The sequence below is a fragment of the Thalassophryne amazonica genome, chromosome 23 (genome assembly GCF_902500255.1).
Source record: "Thalassophryne amazonica chromosome 23, fThaAma1.1, whole genome shotgun sequence".
Lineage (NCBI taxonomy): Eukaryota > Metazoa > Chordata > Actinopteri > Batrachoidiformes > Batrachoididae > Thalassophryne > Thalassophryne amazonica.
In genome coordinates this window covers 15770390-15792983 of record NC_047125.1, presented here as the reverse complement: position 1 = coordinate 15792983, position 22594 = coordinate 15770390, and the positions used below count along the sequence as shown (strand labels likewise).

Below are 22594 nucleotides of genomic sequence, written 5' to 3'. Positions count from 1 at the left end.
TATCTTAGACCAATCATTGATGCCATTTTTAGTGGGTACAATTTATCTGGTTGTTAAAAAAATATTTGTAATGGGTGATTTAACCCCATAATATTTTATTTGTTCATCCCTATGTGTGTGTGCGCCTTTTGGTATTTCCCTGTAGCCATGACTGGTAAATTAGCACCCTTAGGTATAATTTTAGTTTACATAGTAACATCATCATTACAGTACCAAAATATAGTTAGTTGGGTGCTGACATTACGGCTTCAGGAAATTGTGCAAATACCATATTGGAGAAACACAGCAGCTACAAAATAAGAGGTATTGTTGTTCCATCAACAAATTGGAGAAAGGTTGATAGTGCAGCAGATAAGTGAAACAATCATGCAAATGGTGATAAAAGCATCAAAAGTTAAAGTTGCTCCAGTTTTGGTAAAAGGTGATGCAAATGATTGATTGAGCTAATAGGATTAATAAATGGAATAGTGTTGACAGTGTTGAATGCTTGGTCTCCAAAGTAAAGGTCAAACAAGGTCTACATCTATTGGATTCTATGACATGTGACATATGTTACCCCGTAACGTGATAAGTAAGGATGATACATGCGCCAAACTATTCCTTTTAGGAACCGTGTTAACTCAACTAGTAATTTGCATCACGTTTTACCGAAATTGGAGCAACTTTAACCTTTGACCCCTGTACAAAATGACACTAACCTTTGTCACCATTCTTGCTGTTTTTATCCCGTAACTTCATGGAATTCAGTCACAGATAGTCCAAACTATACCTTTTTGGAATCTTTATGATCAGGCAAATAATGTGGAATATTTTTCAATATGATTGGAGCATCTTTTAATTTTGACCTCTGTGTAATTCTTCAGTTGACCCCTACCTGACCACAGATTGAAAATTCAAGTGGCCAATCAGTTTTTTCAAAAGAGGATTGTCTAAGGAGTGTTTCTGCTGAATTTGATGCTTTTATCACCATTTTCAGGATTCCCTCTAAATATTCTCTTATCCACTGCACTATATGAGGAAAGATCTGTTATACGATGAGCCTGAAGCTTGTTTATGAAGTTATCATATGCTGCATAGGCTCATGTGAGAGAAAACAATTTTTCTCTCTGTGCTTGCACATATGAGCTGAGTTTTAATTAGAGATATGCATTTCTTTTTGCAATATGTGCCTATAGATGCGTAAAAGATGTGCATGTCTGCAGCATGCATGTGTACAGTACGCGAGCAACCGCCAGAGAACCTGAAGCGCAACAGTGCCATCTGTCTTTTTGCTGCTAATTAATTCTGCAGGAAAAGGAATGTCAGCACCACCAAGGGACAAAGCCAACCTTCCTCACTGTGTAATCTAACAAAATACACCGTGCTTTGATCTGCATTCTAATCCCATTGAATTCATTTATAGCCTCTTAGTTTTAATTAAATCCACCCACTTAAAAGGGGTCATATTATGCATCAAAAAAAATAAAAAAAAAATCCTCAAATGTCTGCTGTTGCGCCTGTGTGTGCAGAAACTCTATGTGCAAAATTCAGGTTTAAAACTAACTGAGCCATTCTGCTGTTTGGTGGAACTCCGCCTCCTTTCTGACAGTGGGCGTGGCACCCTAAAGCTCCTTTCAGTTTAAAGGGGCAGCCACAGAAATGGTCTTTTCAGGTTGTGATGCATCACCTTAGTGTCTCCAAAGTGAGTTGTAACAGTAATTTCGAACGCACCTAATGGGCAATATTCGATTGTTGCAAATATTTTAATGAGATCTCTTCAATTCAGGCACTGCTGGAGAATCCCGTGTTTGCTGCAGCCCTCAACCAGCGTCTGAATGGGACGGGACTGACAGCCGAGCTGATCGCCAACTTTCTGTACAACGGGCCCCCAGAGGATCGACCGCCCGGAATGCCGCCCTACGACTGGCGGGATGTTTACAACACCACCACCCAAATGCTGAAGCTCCTCTCCAACGTGCTGGGGGTTTGTCTTTGGCTTGTTTTTTTGAATATTTTTAAAAATTTCACCATATTTTCCAGAGTATAAGTTACAGCGGACTAGCAGTCGCACCTTTGTCTGTGTTTGGAGGTTTTGTGGATTGTTGTGGTGTCCTGTATATTACTATAATAATAATAATTTACAATTTGTTAATTTATATAGTGCTAAATCATGACTAATCGCCTCAAGGCGCTTCACAAACATCGTTTAAAAGCAGAATAAGATTAAAACACAATTTACATTTAAACATAAATAAGACAATTTAAGACAATTTAAGAGAATTTAAACATAAATAAGTAAAACAAATAAAAGAACTAAAAAAAGACACACAATCATATAAAATACTAATGATAAAACAGGGAGAACAAGTTTAACAAATTGGAAGTAACAAATTACTGCCATTTATTCTTTTATTATAACAAAAAGCATCAAAGCACAATTTAAATTTAAACATAAATAAGACAATTTAAGACTATTTAAGAGACAATTTAAACATAAATAAGTAAAAGAAATAAAAAGAAATAAAAGAAATAAAAAAAAAGACACACAATCATATAAAATACTAATGATAAAACAGGGAGAACAAGTTTAACAAATTGGCAGTAACAAATTACTGCCATTTATTCTTTTATTATAATAAAAACCATCAAAGCACTAAGCTAAAACTATAATCAACTCCAAGAATTATTGGAGTTTGTTTTAGTTTAGTGCTTTAATTCCTGAGAAAGTCCCATATAAATAGTTATCATAATTCCTATTATTCATCACAAACGTGAGACTTTTCAGTACAAAAGGACAGGAGTATAAGTCGCAGGGCCTCCAAAACTAGTAAAAAAAAAAAAAAAAACCAGAATGATAAAACAACAATTTTTACACGTTTTCTTCTATGTCATTTTGTTACACTTACTTTTGTTGTAAATAATAACAGAAAATGTTTAATGGAGTAGAAATTTGGAGAAGCAAATTTATACAATATAAATCAAATATGTGATACACCACTCCATGCAAAAGTTTTAGGCACACAATTATTTCTCCATAAATGTGATTTTGGATCTTTTTATTTATTCATTCATTTGAATTTGTATATATTTGGAAAATTCCAAAATTATTGTTATTATTACAATTATTATTCCTTGTTCTTTTTCTTCCTCCTTTTTTCTTTTTCATCTTTCTTCTTCCTTTTTCTCGTTCTTCCTCTTGTTCTTCCGCTATCTTTTTGACAACTCTGTTCCCCAACTGTTAAATAATGTCTCCACAAACAAAACAGCAGGAATTTACCAGATTTGGAAGATTCCACAATTTTGATATGCATCCATTTATTGACAGATGGCTTGTTTGTTTTTGCTGCCCTATTATATTTTGCCAACATCAGGATTTGATGGTGAAAGTGGTCTGTTTCTGCTACCTTGCCAAAAAGTGCTACCACTAAAGCTTTTGCATAACATTTCAAATTGAACAAAACAACATGTATCACTATAGGTACACTTGGCTTAAACTGTACTAGGAAGTGGCAGGCTGTATGAGTAGGATGTCAGATTTTGCTACCTTGCCAGAAATGCCCTTAAAAGAACCCATTTATTTTAAATTACAGTTGGACAGTTTTTCCAATAATATATATTTTGTGCAAAGACACCTTGGATTTTTTTTTTAATAATATTTAATTTTGTGCTGTAGTGAGTTGCTTGGATAATTGCAGCAGGAATTTGCAGTAGAGGTGGGCGATACTGGGAATTTTGGTATTGATCCGATACCAAGTAAATGCATGCCCAGTATCGCCAATATCAATACCGATACCGATACTTTTTCATATTTACGCTTCATAGATCCAAAGGATCCAAAAGACCTAGGATAGAATTTTGTTAAACATTGTATGTGACAACAAAATACTTTATTATCACAATGTGTGCGCAGCAGTCAGTGTGTGCGGGAGAGAAAAAAGCTTGAGTATCGATCTTTTTACATGAGGATCGTTCAATATCAATACCAGCGTTGGTATCGACATTATCGATATTAGAATCGAGCCGCCCACCTCTAATTTGCAGGTTGAACTGGCAGATGCACGCATCAAATCTTAATCAAGCAGCTGTGAATGCTTTAAAATGTAGCGGCATTTGGAAGATTTCAACTCACCCTTTATACGTGCAGCTGGAGTTTCAAATTTGGTTTCAGTGTTGCGAATCAATAAGGTCGGAATTTGTGATCGCAAGGGCAAACTCATAGAATGGCTTCGAAAGAGCGGTATGCTTCTGGTGCAGCATGTTATACCACCTATATAAGACATTCCGGCACTGCAATGCCTTCGCTAGTCTGTACAAAATAAATGCCGTTGCTCTTGTTTTGTTTTTCACCAAAATTGGACATCCAAACTAGAGGATCCTTGGGGAGGAATGATAAAACTATTGCAGCACTGAGATGTGTGGACAGTTGTCAGGTGTTACTACCTCCCAGGATGTCTTGCTCATTATCGTCTCACGATAAGGGGACACGGGCCTACAGAAGAGGGAGCGCTGGTGAGGATGTGTCTCATTTAGTTTTCTCTGCTGAAGCCCAAAACATTTCCCACCCTCTGGCAGCTCCAAATCATTTGGAAGCAGATGCCCAACAGCTGAGGGTGTGCATGCAGAGTACTGCACCAAAGCCCAGGGCATCTCAGAATGACAATGGCAAAAAAACATTGATTTTTATAACAGCAATAATACGTGCATTTCTGCAGATAAGTTAATATTAACAACAAATAATACTAAAAATAATGATCAAAATTCATATATTTCATGTTTTTCATTATTTTATTTTATGATTATTATTGGTCCGGTCTGTGATTTATTTATTTATTTGTTTATTTCATGTGCTGATGCCTCTCTGTGTGCCGACAGTGTTTGGAGCTGAATAAGTTTGAGGCTGTCAAGACTGAAGGCCTGCTGGTGACCAAAGCTTTACAGCTGCTGAACAACAATACGTTCTGGGCCAGTGTTGTTTTCAAAAACCTCGATGCGCACTCCAGCCGCCCTCCCCCTTATGTGAGGTACAAAATTCGCATGGACGTCGACAAAGTCGAGCGAACCAACAAGCTGAAAGAAAGGTATGTTCCACTGAACACAATTAACAAGCTTCATAACAAAGCAGCAACCTCCGGTGCCTAAAAAATGACCTCACATGGAAAGTGACAAATCATTGAGTTCCTTGATTGGCTACTTGAAGATGGTTCCAAAAGCGAATCCTATCTCCATAGATACTCATGTTGCAATCCCCAGCTTTACATCAGAAATAAAGATCTTTACAGCCTAGAACAACAACAACAACAACAAAAAACCTGTTTTGGTCTTTGTAGCTAGCTTTCACATTCATGACAACGCTACGGGGTGAATCTTTGTATAACCCATAAGCTTAAGCTGTTTTAAGTTCTAAAGTTCTGAATAATTACCAGTGGCTCTGAAACTCTAACAGCTATTGTACTGGGCAGGTCATAGCAGCCACCCACTAGTACAGGCAGCTAGCAGTGGTCGCTAACTGCTGTGAACTCAATGGCATTTGTTCTGCCTGAAAAATTTATTAAAAATAAGTGACATAATATGGCTTATTGAGAAGTTAATTGTTCTAACCTACCATCTAAGATGTTTATGAGCCAGTATTTCCATTGATTGACGTTTTAGTATTTAATTGGTATATTAGCATCATTAGCACAACAGGTATTCATAGCTTGGTGATGTTAGTACCACTGTTATTCAACGGTTATTGAGGAAATTTGCTGGCCATAATTTTTAATATCTGCACTCAAGTCCCCCTGCCAATGTCATGTGTTAAAACACCTGACCAAGATTAGTCTGATAGCTTTTGTTTGTTTGTTAATTCTGAGTTGAGTGTTGGGTTTCATTCATCCCTCCTAGTTCACACCAATGCTAACCAGACTCCACCTCAGACTTCTCTGCTCCAGATACTTAGTAGACTTGAAGGGACACGCCTGTTTGGTCTTTCAAAAGCAAATCAGCGCCCCCAATATTGAGTTTTCAATCATAGAAAGATTTTGATTTGAAACAGTTGGTGTTTTAAGGCAAAGTCGGTACTATCGAACTGAAAACTAGGATCTTTGGGGTGCTAGGGTCCCATATGCCTGTGTTGTCTCCAAGGTGTATTTCTTCACCTGTTATCATTTTCTTTAAAATTTAAAAAATTCACGGAACAGTTTCTTCATCCTCAGGAATATTCATGATGATGTATCTGCTTTTAACAAGGTCATGGTCACCTGGAGCTAGAGACAACTCCTTTAACAACCTACGTTATATCTGGGGAGGCTTCGCTTACCTGCAGGACATGATGGACCATGGCATTATCGGGGTGCAAATGCCACAGACCAAATCCTATGGCGTTTTTGCCCAACAAATGCCATACCCGTGCTATGTGGCTGACAGGTAAGTACAAGAACTAACATCTGTCATGGCTGTGATTAGAAGATGGAGGAGGAAGAGGTGTTCCAGCAATAAAATTCTACCTACTTTGGGGAGTCGCGAGTATCTGCTAACGCAACGTTGAGTTATGGTTTTATCCCTCACGTAGACACTTCAGATTTCCCCGTGGGGACATCAAGACGCGCCCTCATATTTGCCTGGCTTACCCTTTCTTTAGTTTTTGTCTTGCTCGTCTTACTCCTATAATGCCAGCAATAAAAAAAAATGAGAATAAAATATGTAGCATTTCTAAAGGTAACTTAATGACTTTTGGGTCAGCGATGCAAAAGTGATGAAATCAAACAGAAAAGGAGAAAGAGAAGGCTGAAACTATTGGTTCTCCACAAACCACAGGACATTTTTGAATAGCTGACGAATGCTGAATTATTTAGTTCACAGCAGAGAATCTCTTCCTTTCTTGTATTTCAGAGGCATTTCATTCTCTACAAATCAAGCTTACTCTACCTCACAGCTTGCATCGCTCCATCATGTGCAAACGGAGACTGATACCAGCGATTAGTCCGTGCATCACGTGCTTATCCATTATTAGCATCGGCGTATATCATGTTAGCTCATTCGCAGACGACTCGTAACTTGCTGAGTCTTCCACAGGTGTGAATTCCTCCACGTTTGGGGAATTACTCCCCTCCACACAGCATGGAGATCTCCATTAATAAAGGAAAATCCCAGTGATGCCATCAAGAGAAAAGATAATTACAAGTGAGATTTCAGTCCAGCAACATAATACTGCCATTTTGGGACTCGCAAAATACTCACTGGTCATGGGAAGCCACAGTTTTAGAGATTAGAGGTCTAATTTTAAAATATAATGTGGACTGGATGACACAGAATTCAAATCAGGGAACTTTGCTGGGAATATTTTGTTTTTAACAGGTTGAAGCAAAAACACACGCATTTGCATGACGTGGCGCAGTCATGCTAATTAAGATTTATAGCATATGTCAGCTATACTAACCAAAGTGACATGACACCATATGCTAACCAACCACATTTAGCATTTTCCTTAAGCTGTCTAATAATTAATCAAAAGCACTATTTCAACATAAATGTAAGCCATTACCGTATATGCTAACCAAAGTGACATGATACTATGTGCTAACCATGAGTCATGTGATGGCATCTTAACATGTCCTGTCATTTGGCAAAAGCACTACCTCAACATAAATATAAGCCATGATCATACATGCTAACTGAAGTGTAGCCCAGTCTCATGCTATTTTTGTGATCCCGTCACCAAAATGCACCAGATTGTCATGACGCCGTCAAATTTAGTTAACTCTTTTTAACCTTTCCACTAACAATAATCATAAATGTAACCATAACGGCAAATGTTGTGATACCATCACAAATAATTTTCTTAAACATTGCAAAAATGTAACACATATTGTAACAGTATCATGAACTAATAGATTAAATCACTTTTCCTGATGCCATCATGAAGTGGTGTGAGATTGGGTTGCCAAAGTGACATAACACAATATGCTAACCGTGATTCATGTGATGACATATGCCAACCACGTTTAGCATTTTCTTGAAGATGTCCCATTATTCATCAAATACACTATCTCAACATAAATGTAAGCCATGACTCCACATGCTAACCAAAGTGATATTACACCACATGCTAACCATCATTCGTGTGATGGAATATGCTAACCATGTAGCATTTTCCTTAAAATATCCCATAATTCATCAAAACCACTTTCTCAACATAAATGTAAGATATGACCCCAAATGCAAACTGAAGTGAAATGACACCATATGCTAACCACGTTTAGCGTTTCTTAAATATATCCTATCATTCATCAAACAATGGTTTGCAACAAAGGTTTAGGCCAATCTCTATTCAGACATATGTCAGTGTGACACAGTTACACTGACATATGCTAATCAAGCTTCATCACAAATGCTAAACACAGTTAGCATGATTGCATATGCTAAGTTGAAAATGACCCATTACTATTCAAACATACCATCTTAACATAAAAACATCCAGCATGAACATTTGGCTTGCATCAAACTTCTGATAAGATGCTGTTTACACCAATATTATACCACCAACATAGTCAAAACATATTGCATATGTGAACCAAGTATAGCCATTACCATATGTGCTAACCATTAGCATGATCACATGTGCTAATTACAGCTACGTTTTTTTAGGCTGGCTCATCATTGGTCAACTTCATGTTAATCTTAGTGTCTGCCATTAATTGAAGTTTGCACCAATATCAAAAATATGGTAGTTTCCATCAAAACATCTGTCACGAGACTTCTTGTTAAAAAGACGTTTGTTTGCTAATAAGCCAGACTTGCTAATTACCCCACATTTCACTGCTCAGCTATGCAGTCATTCCCCAAATCCTCTGTATAGAAAAGAATTACAAGCATTGATTTGATGTTAAAAATCAAGACTTTCTGTTGCGTTATGTATTTAGCATGTTTTGTAATAGCTAGTCGTATGCTAGCTGTGACTGAGATAAGTGCATCACAAATGTTTTCTTTGTTTACCACAACACTTTAATAGTAGTTTGTTGAGGACCTGTTGTGATGGTGCGATTGTAGATTTTGTGACTTTATTCAAGGGGCCATGACAAAGCATGTCCTTGTGTACATGTGGCTGTGTGGCCGATGTGTATGTAATATCTTGACTGAGCCTTTGTGTAACATACCTAAACTTGGTACACAAGGTGACCTTTCCAAGACCTTAGAAAAGTTTGATTCTGGACAAGTTTCAACTCTGATTGAGGTCACAAGTAGGCAGAGTCTCTGAAATTGTGTGTATTCCATAGCTTGTTGAAAACTTGTTAAAAAAGTGCATTTTCATAATGTGTTTATTTCTAGTACAGCAAAAATCCAGTGTACATGAAAATACTGTATTCCAATAATTGCACCACCTTCACTGTACCACCTCTAAAAGTGATTTTCAAATAAAAACAACCAGCTTTCTGCATTGTTAATAATAACTGGAGATTGGATGGCACAGTTTATTTCTGAAAAACCAGCTGCGTTGCCTCAATTTAATCTTCCTAAAATAAAGGATTAATAATTACAAAAGATAAATGGGAGCCATAAAGCACTACAGTACCCTCAGTGCCTCCAACATTTACTCTTTTGCCTGCCCAGCCATTTGGGCATTTTTGTAAATTATTAACACTTGAACACTGCTTTTTCATTTATAAATAATTGAGAGTGAAATTACATAAAGAGAGATGCGTTAAAACAAAGAGGCATGATGGGAAGGAGTTGGTGCGATAATTATTTTCATCTTGAGCAGTGTAGTGGCCAGACGTGGAAGGAAAGAACATTGTTCCTTCAGATTAATTTGCTTGATGAAATTATTTTCCAGCTTTGTAAAAAAAAAAAAAAAAAAAAAAAATCTGTTTTTAAAAACATGGATTCATGATTTTATTATTAATCAAAACAGGCATTTGTGGTCAGAAATAAATATGGGCTGGAAATAAAGTGATTATAATATTGTAATCACATTTTTCTTTGTACAATATGCTTCTACAACCAAATGTTATGAAGTTATCTTCATAGATTCAATAATACATTTAATAAGAAAAAGCAACATGACACATAATCAAAAAGGTACATATGTGATTCAAAGCCATTAAAGGAATAAAACAAGTTTAAATAATTGTACATATGTTTAACTAATTGTAGATATGAGAGATAATGTCTTAAATTTAATGGAATATGGATATATGTTCGTATTTTTTACCCATCTATAATGATTTATTTTATTCATTTTCATGAATTTAAACAGTGAAATCTCTTAAAATTCCTGAATGGTTTTAGTTATTTTTATAAAATGAAAAAAAAAAAAAAAAAGAACTTTAAAACTTGATGTTTGACAAAAGTCTAGGCATTTACCATGTAAAATGCAGTGAGCAAATAGACAGATGAATATTAATATTATGAACACAAATACACATGAACAAATGTCATCATCTGGTAAGACACTGAAATAAAAGGACATGTAATGAGGATAAAGTTATTAAAATGCAGCTTTGGTTCAACAGATCAATATTTAATATGCCAGGTATCCATGTACATTATCGTCATTGAGAAACAGACGTGCTTTTAAAATAATTTCCTTCTGGTTACTACATACGCTGTGAGCTAACATCAGTCTGCAGCCTGTTGGCATTCTGGATGTGAGCTACCCAAACTGGATTAGCTACCGCTGTCTGTGCATTCACATTGTGCACAACTCAGAGATGACAGTGTGGGATAAAACCTGACCCCCGCCGGGTCTGATAGCATGTAAACAGGTCCTGTTCGAAGCGTTAGAGATGCAAGGATCTCAAGTTATCAGCGGTTTAGGATTTATATGATGCAATGTTCCATGTTATGTACAGTAAAGGATTTATAAGCTTTGTATGAAAATATCAGCAACACAGCTATTAAAAGTTAATAAAATATATGAAAACCATTATCCCTACATGTAGATGCCATATGAATTTATTTCACAATAACACCAAGGAAAAATTCACTCATATTCCCCCCATACTGTGTGTTTTGCAAAGCTCATTAATAACATGCTCAATGCAAAGCCAGAGCTAAAAGAGTATCTCAGCGTGCAGCCAATCAGCATGTTGATCCATGCTGGAGTTGGAGCTGTGCATTAATTAGTTTACTCATTCATTATTCGGTCTGGTGCCACGCTTTGCAAGACCAGGGGTTTGGTGCAGTCAGCATGCTTTCCACTTGCAGTCAGCCATACGTGGTGTTTCTATTAGCAGTTTGTTTGGGAGAAAAAATGTATTTGATGTCATTAGTTTATGATTATTTTAGGATGTTGTTTTTCCTTGTCACATTTTCATATTTTAAACATTTAGAAGGCATTGCATTAGGCTCAAATTGGTATTTAATAGATTGGCTCGATTAGGCAATGAAGACTAGTTCATGTTCTGCAATGTACACACAATATGCTGATGATATTGCCTTTTTCATCATAAACCAATCGTACAGTAGCAGAGCTCGGAAGCTCCTGGTGTAAATGTTTCAAGTAGTGTTTGAAGCCTTGCGAAATAATGCCAGTGACAACTCCTGTAGAGTGATATCTTTTCACCACTGCATCTCCATGTTAGCAAGAACAAATCGAGGACAAAGTCTATATTAATGTCAAAGAGTAAACAAAGCAAATTGTCTGAAATTTGCCAAGGAAAATAAAATCTTCTTTCAGTTTGTGTATAAATTTCAAGGTAAAGCTCGAAATCCTTTTTGCTTTGCATTTACGATTGAACTGATAAAAGAAAGTATTGTGTTGTAACTTGGAGTTTCTAACGCTTTATTTTTGTGGATCTTTTTTGGGGGGTGGAGGGAGCAGAGGGGCATAAGACAGATGGGTTTTTAACAACATTTCTGGGGCCCTAACCACATACATCTCTCTTCTCAAGTGGTAAATTTGTCTCGCAACAAGATAATCCACATTGAATAATAAAGTTCTCTTCAATGAATTACTCATTGCCAGGCAGCAAAGTACCACAACGGTATGTTTTGCTCAAAATGAGATGTGAACCTCCCTTTTCTTTTCTTTAAAGATAGCACACTGACCCCTAGGGAGGCTGAGCGAGACTCTCCATTTACTGAGAAATCCGTCTTTTTTTTGCTACCCCGGATTTAGGTCAGGCTGCCGATACCAGCAGAGTCCCGTAACGCAGACCCGCCTGGAGTCCTATTACTTAAGCACCTTTGATCGATCAGTCAATGCATAATTCAAGAGCATCTGGTGGCAAGGTTGTCAGTGTCAGACATGGTGTGCATGACTGATCGCTCCTCAGCAGCGCTAATAGTCACAGAAGGAGTTAATTCACAAGAGCTGTCAGCTGTTTTTGAGACATTTGGGTGGAATCGGCAGTGGTTAATGACAGAATTCAGCTTCATTCAGTTGCCACTTGAGACACCATTATTAGGTTTGAAGGTGATCTGTGGCTTCTAACCCAAGGAAAGGTGTTTGCGCAGTGTCAGTTTAATTTAATTCATCTTCATTTGGTGGGTCCCCCATATTAAATGGAACCATTTCAATGAAGCACCAACTTTCCCAAACTTTGTGGCAACTAATCCTTTCTTGTGGTCGCAAGGCTGACTGTGAAAGCAATCTGTCCAATGCGGCAGGATGAGTATCATCAAAACTAAGTTTCGCAGAGCTGAACGTCCTCCCAAGTCTCAATGGAGCCAACTTGATCCCCTTGTTGCTCCCCGTTTCCGCTGATTGCCAATGCTGTTGCTTGTGTTTGACTTTGAAAACAGAAAAACAGCTGAATAATTTTAGATATTACCATGAAATCTGACAGATGTGTATCAGTGACTGATGGCTTGCAAAACAGAAGCCTGAATTTTAGGCTACCTCACATATTTTGGTTTGGATCTCAAACAACTTAAATGCTGGTTGAAAGTCGTAATTTAGTCAGTGCAATTCCAAAATGTTTCCTTCTCCAGATGGTCATATTTCAAAGATGAATGTTGCCAGATTTTCAAATTTGGAGCACTTTTTTTTTGTTTTTTTGTTTTTTTGCATTGACTTGCCACATTTGACTAATAATCGCTGTATTGAAGAAAATCCTTTCCTGTCATGAGCACAACATGTGCCTAAGTACCTATCAAAATGGCTTTGCACTTCCAAATTGATTGGACCATTATTTGTTGAGACCTCAGAGCCAGAGCAAACAGAGCAATGTAGTGTATTCTATCAGATGTCAGGAAAACTGTAACATACACTACATAGGTGAGACTAAGCAGCCGTTACACAAAAGGCTATACCAGCCCCGCAATGAGGGCGCCAGTGGACCTCAGTCTCCAGTTCATCTCCACCTTAAAGACACTAACCACATGTTTGAGGACAAGGAAGTTAAAATCTTAGCCAGAGAGAAGAAATGGTTTGAGAGAGGAGTGAAGGAGGCATTGTATGTGAAACAGTTGACACCCAGCCTTAACCGGGGAGAGGGTCTGAGACATGCTTTGTCCTCTGTTTACAATGGGGTACTCAGGTCAAAGCACTTTCAGTCTTTTGTTCATGGTAATGAGTCATTCACATCATCAGGAGACTCGTCAGGAGAGCCGTCAGGAGAGGCATCAGTCCCATTATTAGGGGGGCAGCTACCCTGTCATTAGGAGGGTGCTAACTAGAGCACATAAGGTGCTAATTAAAGCAATTGTTTAGTCACTAGTCAATAGCAGTCTGCCTCTCGGTAGGAGGGGTCTGGTTAGGTTTAAAACTCCAGCTTTTGTGGCTTCTGTTATTCTTCACTACAAGAGTCAAGACAGAAGTCAGACACCAGAGCAAGAGGAAGCTTCTGCGATTTGAAGCGAAACGTCCTCTCGTTAAGCAACCCAGTCCAGTCGAAGATTCAAGCTTCTCTACTACGTCCAATCAATGTTTTTTTTTTGTTTTTTTTTTGGATGCGTAGCCTTGGCTCGACATACTAAAACCTACCAAATACATCCCTGGATTTTGAGTGATACCCCTGAAAGACTGATAGACACACAGAGTGACTGGTTTGCTTTAGCACATATGATAAAGTAGCCATGTTTACCATGTTCATTAAGAAATATGGCATATCTGTTTATCAAAACCTTTTCTGCTCCAAACTCAGAAATGTGTTAACATTACATTCCTGGCTTTTTAAAAGCCGTTCCATTTCCATTCCACTTCCATAGCTTGACTGCATATGCTAATGCTAGCCTAGCAAAACTTTCATGCTTACAGTAATTTCAACAACATTTATCCCTGGCTTTTAAAAGAAACTCCCAATATTTGTTATTTCTTGACAAGAATGTTGGTATTAAGTTTGACATTTTTCACACACTGATACTGACGATCCTAAAATGTACTTTAACGTGTCGTGTTAGCTGCCAATAAGCTTTGTAAAAAATGCCAAATCATCAGCTGCCGTGGTGAGATAATAACGCGTCCGAATATCAAAATAAAATGACTAAATTGTCTGAGAAGAGAAGTAAAAGAAGTGATAACTCAGTCATGGAAAATCTGTCTCCTCAGGGGGAAAGAAAAACAACCAAACTTATTCAACTCTCTCTAGCAATTAAGCAGAGTAGACATTTGAGTGAACAGCTCTCGCTTGGCAGGGAGTCTGCAAGCGCTTGTAAAAATAACTTGTTCACAGTGTTAATGGAGAAATTCATTTCATGCAAATGCACCTGAAGTATACTTTAATTAAATGTTCATTTTAAATTGCTTGAAAGAAAAGCACTGTTCACCCAATTACTCCTTTTCCGACACATCGCTGCTTGCATTATAAACCCGGTTTGTATGGAGTGCAAGCATAAGTAATATGTGAAATCCATACCTTATCAAATCTATTTAATATGGCATCCTCGGTGTCCAATAAAGCGAGAGAAGCACTTTGTTATATTAGCAGCGGAGAAGATATTGGCATGGCATTTTGGTGGCATTAAGAAGCCAGTTTAATATGGCCTTATTGTGCTGTAACGGCATCAAATCGTACATCATCTCCAACTTGATGTGCAGCACTAAACTGTTTGATTGAGCTGATGCACCACTTTTATGAAGGTTGGCTCAATATACACACAGAAGCGCCCCATCGGATCTGTGATTACGACCGCAGATTGTCCTTCAGAATGAATAGATTTTTCTGCATTGACAAAAACTGTTTTGATGTTGTTGTACAGATTCGATTTCATTAAAGGGGTCATATTATTAAAGTTTGTTTTTTTTAGCTATGTTAGTTAAGTATGGTTTGGATTGCACATTAAATGTTTTGGAAGTACCACTACTCTTCTGTAAAAAAAAAATAAAAAAAAAATAATAATAATAATAAATTGTTCTGAAATGGATTGTTTTACACATCTGTGACATACGTCACAGAAGTACATATGAGTTGCTCCCAGTATGCCTCATCTTTCTTTGGGGTTGGCTAACAGCAGCATTAATTAAAATTAAATGGGAATTGGCAGCTTTTTGGATTTTGGACACAGTGTGGTTGCCAAGCGGTTAAGTGTTTGTTTCCATTGTGGAAGGTTTCCGGTTCAAGCCCACTCCTACCCATTCTCCATGTAATATGGAGTTGCATCAGGCATAAAACTTCTCATATCAACATTCAGTCCACCTCGGACCTGCTGTGGCGACCCCTAGTCAATCAATCAATCAATCAATCAATTTTTTTATATAGCGCCAAATCACAACAAACAGCTGCCCCAAGGCACTTTATATTGTAAGGCAAGGCCATACAATAATTATGTAAAACCCCAACGGTCAAAACGACCCCCTGTGAGCAAGCACTTGGCTACAGTGGGAAGGAAAAACTCCCTTTTAACAGGAAGAAACCTCCAGCAGAACCAGGCTCAGGGAGGGGCAGTCTTCTGCTGGGACTGGTTGGGGCTGAGGGAGAGAACCAGGAAAAAGACATGCTGTGGAGGGGAGCAGAGATCGATCACTAATGATTAAATGCAGAGTGGTGCATACAGAGCAAAAAGAGAAAGAAACAGTGCATGATGGGAACCCCCCAGCAGTCTACGTCTATAGCAGCATAACTAAGGGATGGTTCAGGGTCACCTGATCCAGCCCTAACTATAAGCTTTAGCAAAAAGGAAAGTTTTAAGCCTAATCTTAAAAGTAGTGAGAACAAGGGAGCAGCTAAAGGGACTTACATTCTATGGATTGAGAGTTTAGTACCATTTACACTTGGACACTGGGTCAACATGGTGTTTTTGACTAGTAGCTTGTATTGGACAAAATGCTAAACATGATGAATACTCATAGCTAGCATCCACCATGGTTTGCATCATCTGCAGGTAGCGTGACTGCATATGGTCTTGCTAGCCACATTTTGGTGTTTCTTTACAATGGCAAGCAAATAATCAAATGTATCCATGTTGGCATAAAAAATGTTACATAGAGATATGCTACAGTTCCGGAAAGCTGCTAATTTCCAAAAAACCTGCATCATTTCGCATCTCCTTTAAATTTAAAGACACAGGTCACTTCTTAGTCAAGTCACCAATGCATCATGGCATCAAGTCACCAATCTGCAAGTCTCAAGTCAACTTGCACACAATTGGTGGTCATTATGACTTGAGACTTGACTTGAGACTTGCTGATTCATGACTTGAGAGTGACTTGATGGTGACTTCGTCCCACCTCTGCTTCTTAGAGACACAATAATGGGAATTTAAGAATCACATGGGTGCCTTTGGAGTATTATTGACTAGGAACTTTAATATCTGGTTTTAAGACACCTCATAGTTGATATTAGAAAGCTGATTTCTGGTTTTGGATGTGCTGTTTTGCTTTTGAGTTAAATGTGTGAATGTTTGAATATTTGTACACATTATTGGGTCACTATTGTGGGTCACCAGGTAGCTTAAAGATAAGTTACTATTTTTAAAAATGAAATTAAAATCTGCAGATATGGATTTCTGTGACATATGTCTTGGAAGTCTAAAAGGACCCATTTAAAACATACATTTTAAGGACAGTTTCTACATGCATGGACACAGAATATATTTATCTATTCATGTTGAGCATGTATAACATGAAAATCCAATCATATTTAACTATGAAACATAGTTTCATAGTTCAATTTTCAACCATAAAATATGTCAATTTTGTATTACTGCAAATAGAGATGTTTAAGGGGAAATTTTTGAAAATATTAAAACTGATGTTGTCCTTTTAAACATATCTCTCTTGACCCATCAATATCTATGTTTCTACCCAGGTGGATAACACAGTGGATTAAAATCCTGCCAGCTTCCCTCTGGCTGTTCTGCCTCTAAATCAAAGGCTGCTTATCGATAGACACCCCTTTGTCAACGTGTAGTCATAACCTTTTTGATTGCTTTCCCTCTGCAACCAGCTTCATCCAGAATATCGGCAACATGCTGCCCATGTTCCTGATGCTGTCCTTCATGTACACTGTGTCCATGACCATCAAAAGCCTGGTGTTGGAGAAGGAGGTCAGGCTCAAGGAAGTCCTGCGTACTGTGGGCATTCGAACCGGCGCCCTTTGGTCTGCGAGGTTCACAGAGAACATTGCACTTCTCTCTGTGCCCTGTATACTTATAACTGTCTTGATTAAGGTCAGTAGAAGTCTGGTTGCTCGGGCACAAATATCAAAACACAAAGCAATATAATATATAATGCTGCCTATCTTGGCAGAAAAACTTTTTTGTTTGTTTGTAAAAGACCAAATTTATTATTGCTGTTGAAGAAAATGCTAACTATTAACATTATCTGCACATAGCCCCCTTCACAGCTAGCATGATCTACAGTTAGCCTGTTCGCATCAATCATATTTAGCTTTCATCACAGTTTTCATGAGTGGATATGCTAACCATAGGTGCACTTTCATTAATAGAGCTCTACTGTACCTGCATTGATGGTAAATTTCCACCAGGTAGAGGTGTGGCTCCATTTCAAGAACCATGGGATACAATGACAACCAACCTGTTGCTTATAGTAGGAGATAGTTGGCCAATAAATAGCCAAACATGGCATCCAAACAGTGATATCTGGCATAAACAATGGAAACAGAAATCCAGTCATCTCCTCAAAATTTCCACGGCTGAAAAGATATTTTATGAAATTTTTGAAAAAGTAATTTTATGAAGAACACAGCACTAAGGATCAACAGTGATCATCATCCATAGTCAGCATCAACCACAGGTCATGGAAGTCTATATAGCAACGGAAGTTAGCATTTTCTTTAATACAACAATATACATTTAAAAAATGGCAAAAGTGGTTTGCCCCAAACTTTGAAATCGGGTCATTTCCAGAAAACATTTTTCACTGAACAATTAGTAATACAAAGAAAGAATTTGTTTTAAAAAATGTACTTAATTCATTTCATTAGTGGTTGGCACTGTTTCCTTACAGCAAAAAGGTCATGGGATCAATTCCCACCTGTGGCCTTTCTGTGTGGAGTTTGCATGTTCTCCCCATGGGATAGGGTCCAGCCACTGTGACCCTTCCTTGGAGTAAGTGGTTGAAGATGAATGAGTGAGTGAATTTCATAAAACATATTAGTTGTTTTTTTTATCCCAGTTAGTTGATATTTTTCCCCAAAGCATTTGAACAAATATCTTGTCTTTTCATTAATTTCTTAAAAATGTATATGCGTTGTGTTTTGGTATTCTTGCTTGTGCCTCTTCATTAATAGTACAAAATCAAATCATCACCCATAATTCTTCAAATCAGGCTTTTCTGAGATCTACCAAATTGAGCATGCATCTCCAATCGCAATTTAGTCGAATTAGAATCAATCCAGTCATATGTATTTGCCCTTTTTATTTCTTGCAATTGCATCACCTGTTCTCCTGTGCTTTATATGCATGACGGAGGTTTTTTGTATGCAGTTTGTGGAATGAATGTTCTCTACTGGAATAAATTTTGAGCTCTCCACCCACACCTGACAAATTTTAATCAAGATTTTCTTTCTCAAAAACAATTTAAACAGAAGACAAGCACAGATCTAGTTTTTACAATAGCTAACGTCAAGGTCTTGGGCATTATGTTTTGACTTTTGGTGCTTTTATAAAAATAAGAAAATTTTTTAAATTGCGACCATGACAGAGTAACACAAGGGTCCAACCAGAAGTCATGGGGCTCTAGTTATTAATGATAGAAAACGTCAAAAACATGTCAAAAACATCCTGCCAGTTCAATATGTCTCGACAAAAAAGAAATAATTAACAAGTTTCAAAGATTACTTTTTATGAAATAATTATGACTCTATGATAGCATATAAGCTTTACGAGTCTTAAGTAACATCTTGATATTGCTCTTGTTTTCCAATCAATGCTATACAATTCTTTTAATTACCAACTTAAACAACAGCAGCAAATCCTCAGTTTCAAGAAACGAATATTTTGCAACTGATTGGTCATCACTGGCAACTCTATCTCAGTTGATGCAAACTGTTAGCATCAGCCATGGTTAGCATGATCATAGCTGCTAATACTAGCTACTAACTGTCTGACCTTTTCTGGAAATGTGAACTGTGGTTTAAGAATCCTTTACAGTATTTCATTAGTTATACACTGCAAAAACCGATATCTGTATAATTAAAAAAAGACTTGTTTAAAGAAAATTTGACTTGTCTAAATCGACAGTAATCTTGTCAAGCATTTTTTACATAAGAAAAATGTCTTATTTTGGGAAAATGTATCTCACTTTTTCTTAGTAAGTTTTTTCTGGCTAATATCAAGGTGTAATTAACCAGTAACAAGGAAAGGCAATGGATTTCAAATCGTCCAAGCAAAGGAACAAGATTGTTTTCCTTACTTTAAGACAGAGGCTAATCTTAAAATAAGAGCTGTCTAGTTTTAAGGCACATTTTGATTATTTGGTGTCTAAATATTTTGCTAGTTTTGAGAATTCTAACCAAGTAAATATTTCTTACCTCATTGGCATATTTTTTTTCTTAATACAAGACAGGCTAGATTTCAGATTATTTGGCCTATTTAGAGGGACAGTTTTTGCAGTGTACACAACAGTTTCCCATGTAGATTCCAGTGCAAAATCTGGTTATTCATCTCTGCATAGAGCAAGATAATTTTGACATGCAAGGAAATAAAATTGTGGGACTGTTTGACCCCTTAAAATGAAATTGTAAAGTAAATTTAGACAAATTGGTTTGTTGACCAATCAACGTGCCAAATCGGATCATAGGAGATGTTTCTCAGAACTGATATGAGGAAAGTCATATTTTAAAGGATCAGTCGCATTGATCCCAATCCCCATTGGTGGATCCCTAATGAACACTGGCAAAAGTTTTGTTAAATTGTCACCAAATTGAGAAAATCTGTATTTTTTTTGTTTGTTTTCCACTGGAACTGCTTAGTACACACTACTTTTTGCAGTCTTGCTAACCCAACTACTCCCTCTCATTTACATTTACAGTATCTAATAATTCACTTGCCATTGACACATGCATAATGCGCATTGGGTTCTATAGTAGGAAAACACGGTGCATTGGTCAACCGGAGCCTATGTCGGCATCAGTATTCTCATGATCTGTAACGCACTGCCACTACAATCATCTAATGGATCTAACATTATCAATCAGCGGAATCACTTTGGTAGAAAATGAACAGTACAGATGGTGGTGTTATTCCCAGAAATAAATGTAAAACAAAACGTATGTGCAGCATTCCTTGTAGTTTTTATTTTTAAACACGTGTGGTCTCTTTGGTTTGTATGCAACAAGAATGAAAATAATAATATTAAAATGGATGGTTATCACAGAGCTCCCTAATCAATTTTTGTAGTTTAATTGAAAATCGCTGGTAAATAAAACGGATATTTGAACAGCTGGGCGAAATGTAATTTCCCATCAGCCTAATGGGTTTGCAAGCCATCAACAATTTGTAAACATTAATAACAATAAATTGAGTTAGTGGAGTGCCTTGAAGGAGCAGCCACGGGCGCGGTGTGTATTCAGATCACAGGCCCATTCTAAATGATAATTTCACAGTCGTTTTTGGCACATTAATAATAATGGCAAATCAAACGGTAATTATCAGAAGGCTGTGTCAACATTGGGCGCAACGACAACCAGTTTTGTCACCTGCACCTGAGTCCTATGCCACTTTACACTTGTTTTGTTTTATATTATGGGAGAGGTAATGCATTTATTATTTAGCCTCCATTTGGTTGGCGTACACTGCTTCGATGCTGCACTAGCGGTTCGCTTGGAAGCGATGTTCAAACGAGACACTAATTAGCGGTGATCGAGATGTACCTCCTGTTCTTGTTTTGAATGCAGGTTATGTGGTGTTTAAATGGTGTCTCACGACCTTGCGAGCATTCTTTTTCAGCTAGACGCCATGTGAAGAGTCCTGTCGGTTGCAGATGGACTCACTGCCTGGTCTGGCTTGCGCCCCCTTCAGGTTCCTCCGCTCACTGGCTGGCTCTCTCCCGTTATTCATGACTTTATCCTGGATCTTCTCTGTGGCCATGATCGTTAAGGGAATAGTCCAGGAGAAAGACACAAGGCTGAAGGAGACAGTGAAAATCATGGGCCTGAATAGTGCCATCTATTGGTTGAGCTGGGCGGTGTCGAGTGCACTGCCACTATCCATCAGCGCCATCCTCCTTAGCCTTGTCGTTAAGGTGATTTTAAAGTAATTTAACAGTAATCCAAGGGGGACCCAACACTTCTTTTAAAGAGTTTTGGTCTTTAAAGTTAGCGTTATTAACTTACTATAAGTGTTTCAGAAGCCGTTCAGAATAAGAACAATACCATGTGAAAAAACAAAAGAAAAACGGCATAATAAGAACCTCTTTAAAATGAGTGGAAGGTCCTTTTTCAACTGGCAGAATAAGAGGGATCCAAGAACTTTGACCTTACTACTAACTACCCCAACCAGTGCCATGCTAAAAACCAAAAACAGTCAAATTCACCCATTATTTAAATCTTTGCTGTCTTTGATGCAACAAAGCAGATTTTGACTTCAAATTACTCTGAGACCCCAAGTTTTGATTTCATATAGTTCCAACATTTTTCCTGAAATGGTTTTTAGAAATGTCATTTCTGATCTTTCGTCTTGCTGTATCTCAGTAGCCAGTGAGGCCCAAGTGCAGATCCCCCCATTAAAATTGTTTTGGGACCCCAAGTTTCGATTTGACAGAATTGAACATCTTGACATTGAAATGATGATGAAAAACACCTTTTTGATCTTCCACCTTCCTGTATTTCAGGAACAGCTGGGGTTCGAGAGCAGAATTTCTTTCCACCTAAATTCCTGATGGACCACAAGTTCCTATTTGATCCAATTCAGAATTCCAGAAATACTGATCAGAACAATCTCTTCTGATCTTCCACCTTACTGTATCGCAGTAATCATTGAGGCTTGAGAGCAGATGCAGCTTTACAAATATTTTCACCTGGAAATTATTCACGGACCCCAGGTTTTTATTTCATGTAGATCCAACATTTTTACTGAACTACTTTTTAGAAATGTCATTTCTGATCTTTCATCTTGCTGTATCTCAGTAGCCAGTGAGGCCCAAGTGCAGATTCCCCCTCTCCCCCCATTAAAATTGTTTTGGGACCCCAAGTTTAGATTTGACAGAATTGAACATCTTGACCTTGAAATGGTGATGAAAAATGCCTTTTTGATCTTCCACCTTCCTGTATCTCAGGAACAACTGGGGTTCAAG

At 37.6% G+C, this 22594-nt stretch overlaps 1 protein-coding gene across 1 annotated transcript in view; it reads left to right on the top strand.

Moving 5' to 3' along the window:
• Positions 1-22594, top strand: part of LOC117505392 (phospholipid-transporting ATPase ABCA1-like) — a 282727-nt gene that overhangs the window by 47812 nt on the left and 212321 nt on the right. The window contains exons 11-14 of the mRNA XM_034165037.1: positions 1766-1963; positions 4852-5057; positions 6208-6384; positions 21322-21544. Coding sequence (XP_034020928.1) covers positions 1766-1963; positions 4852-5057; positions 6208-6384; positions 21322-21544 — 804 coding nt within the window. The remainder of the gene's footprint in view (positions 1-1765; positions 1964-4851; positions 5058-6207; positions 6385-21321; positions 21545-22594) is intronic.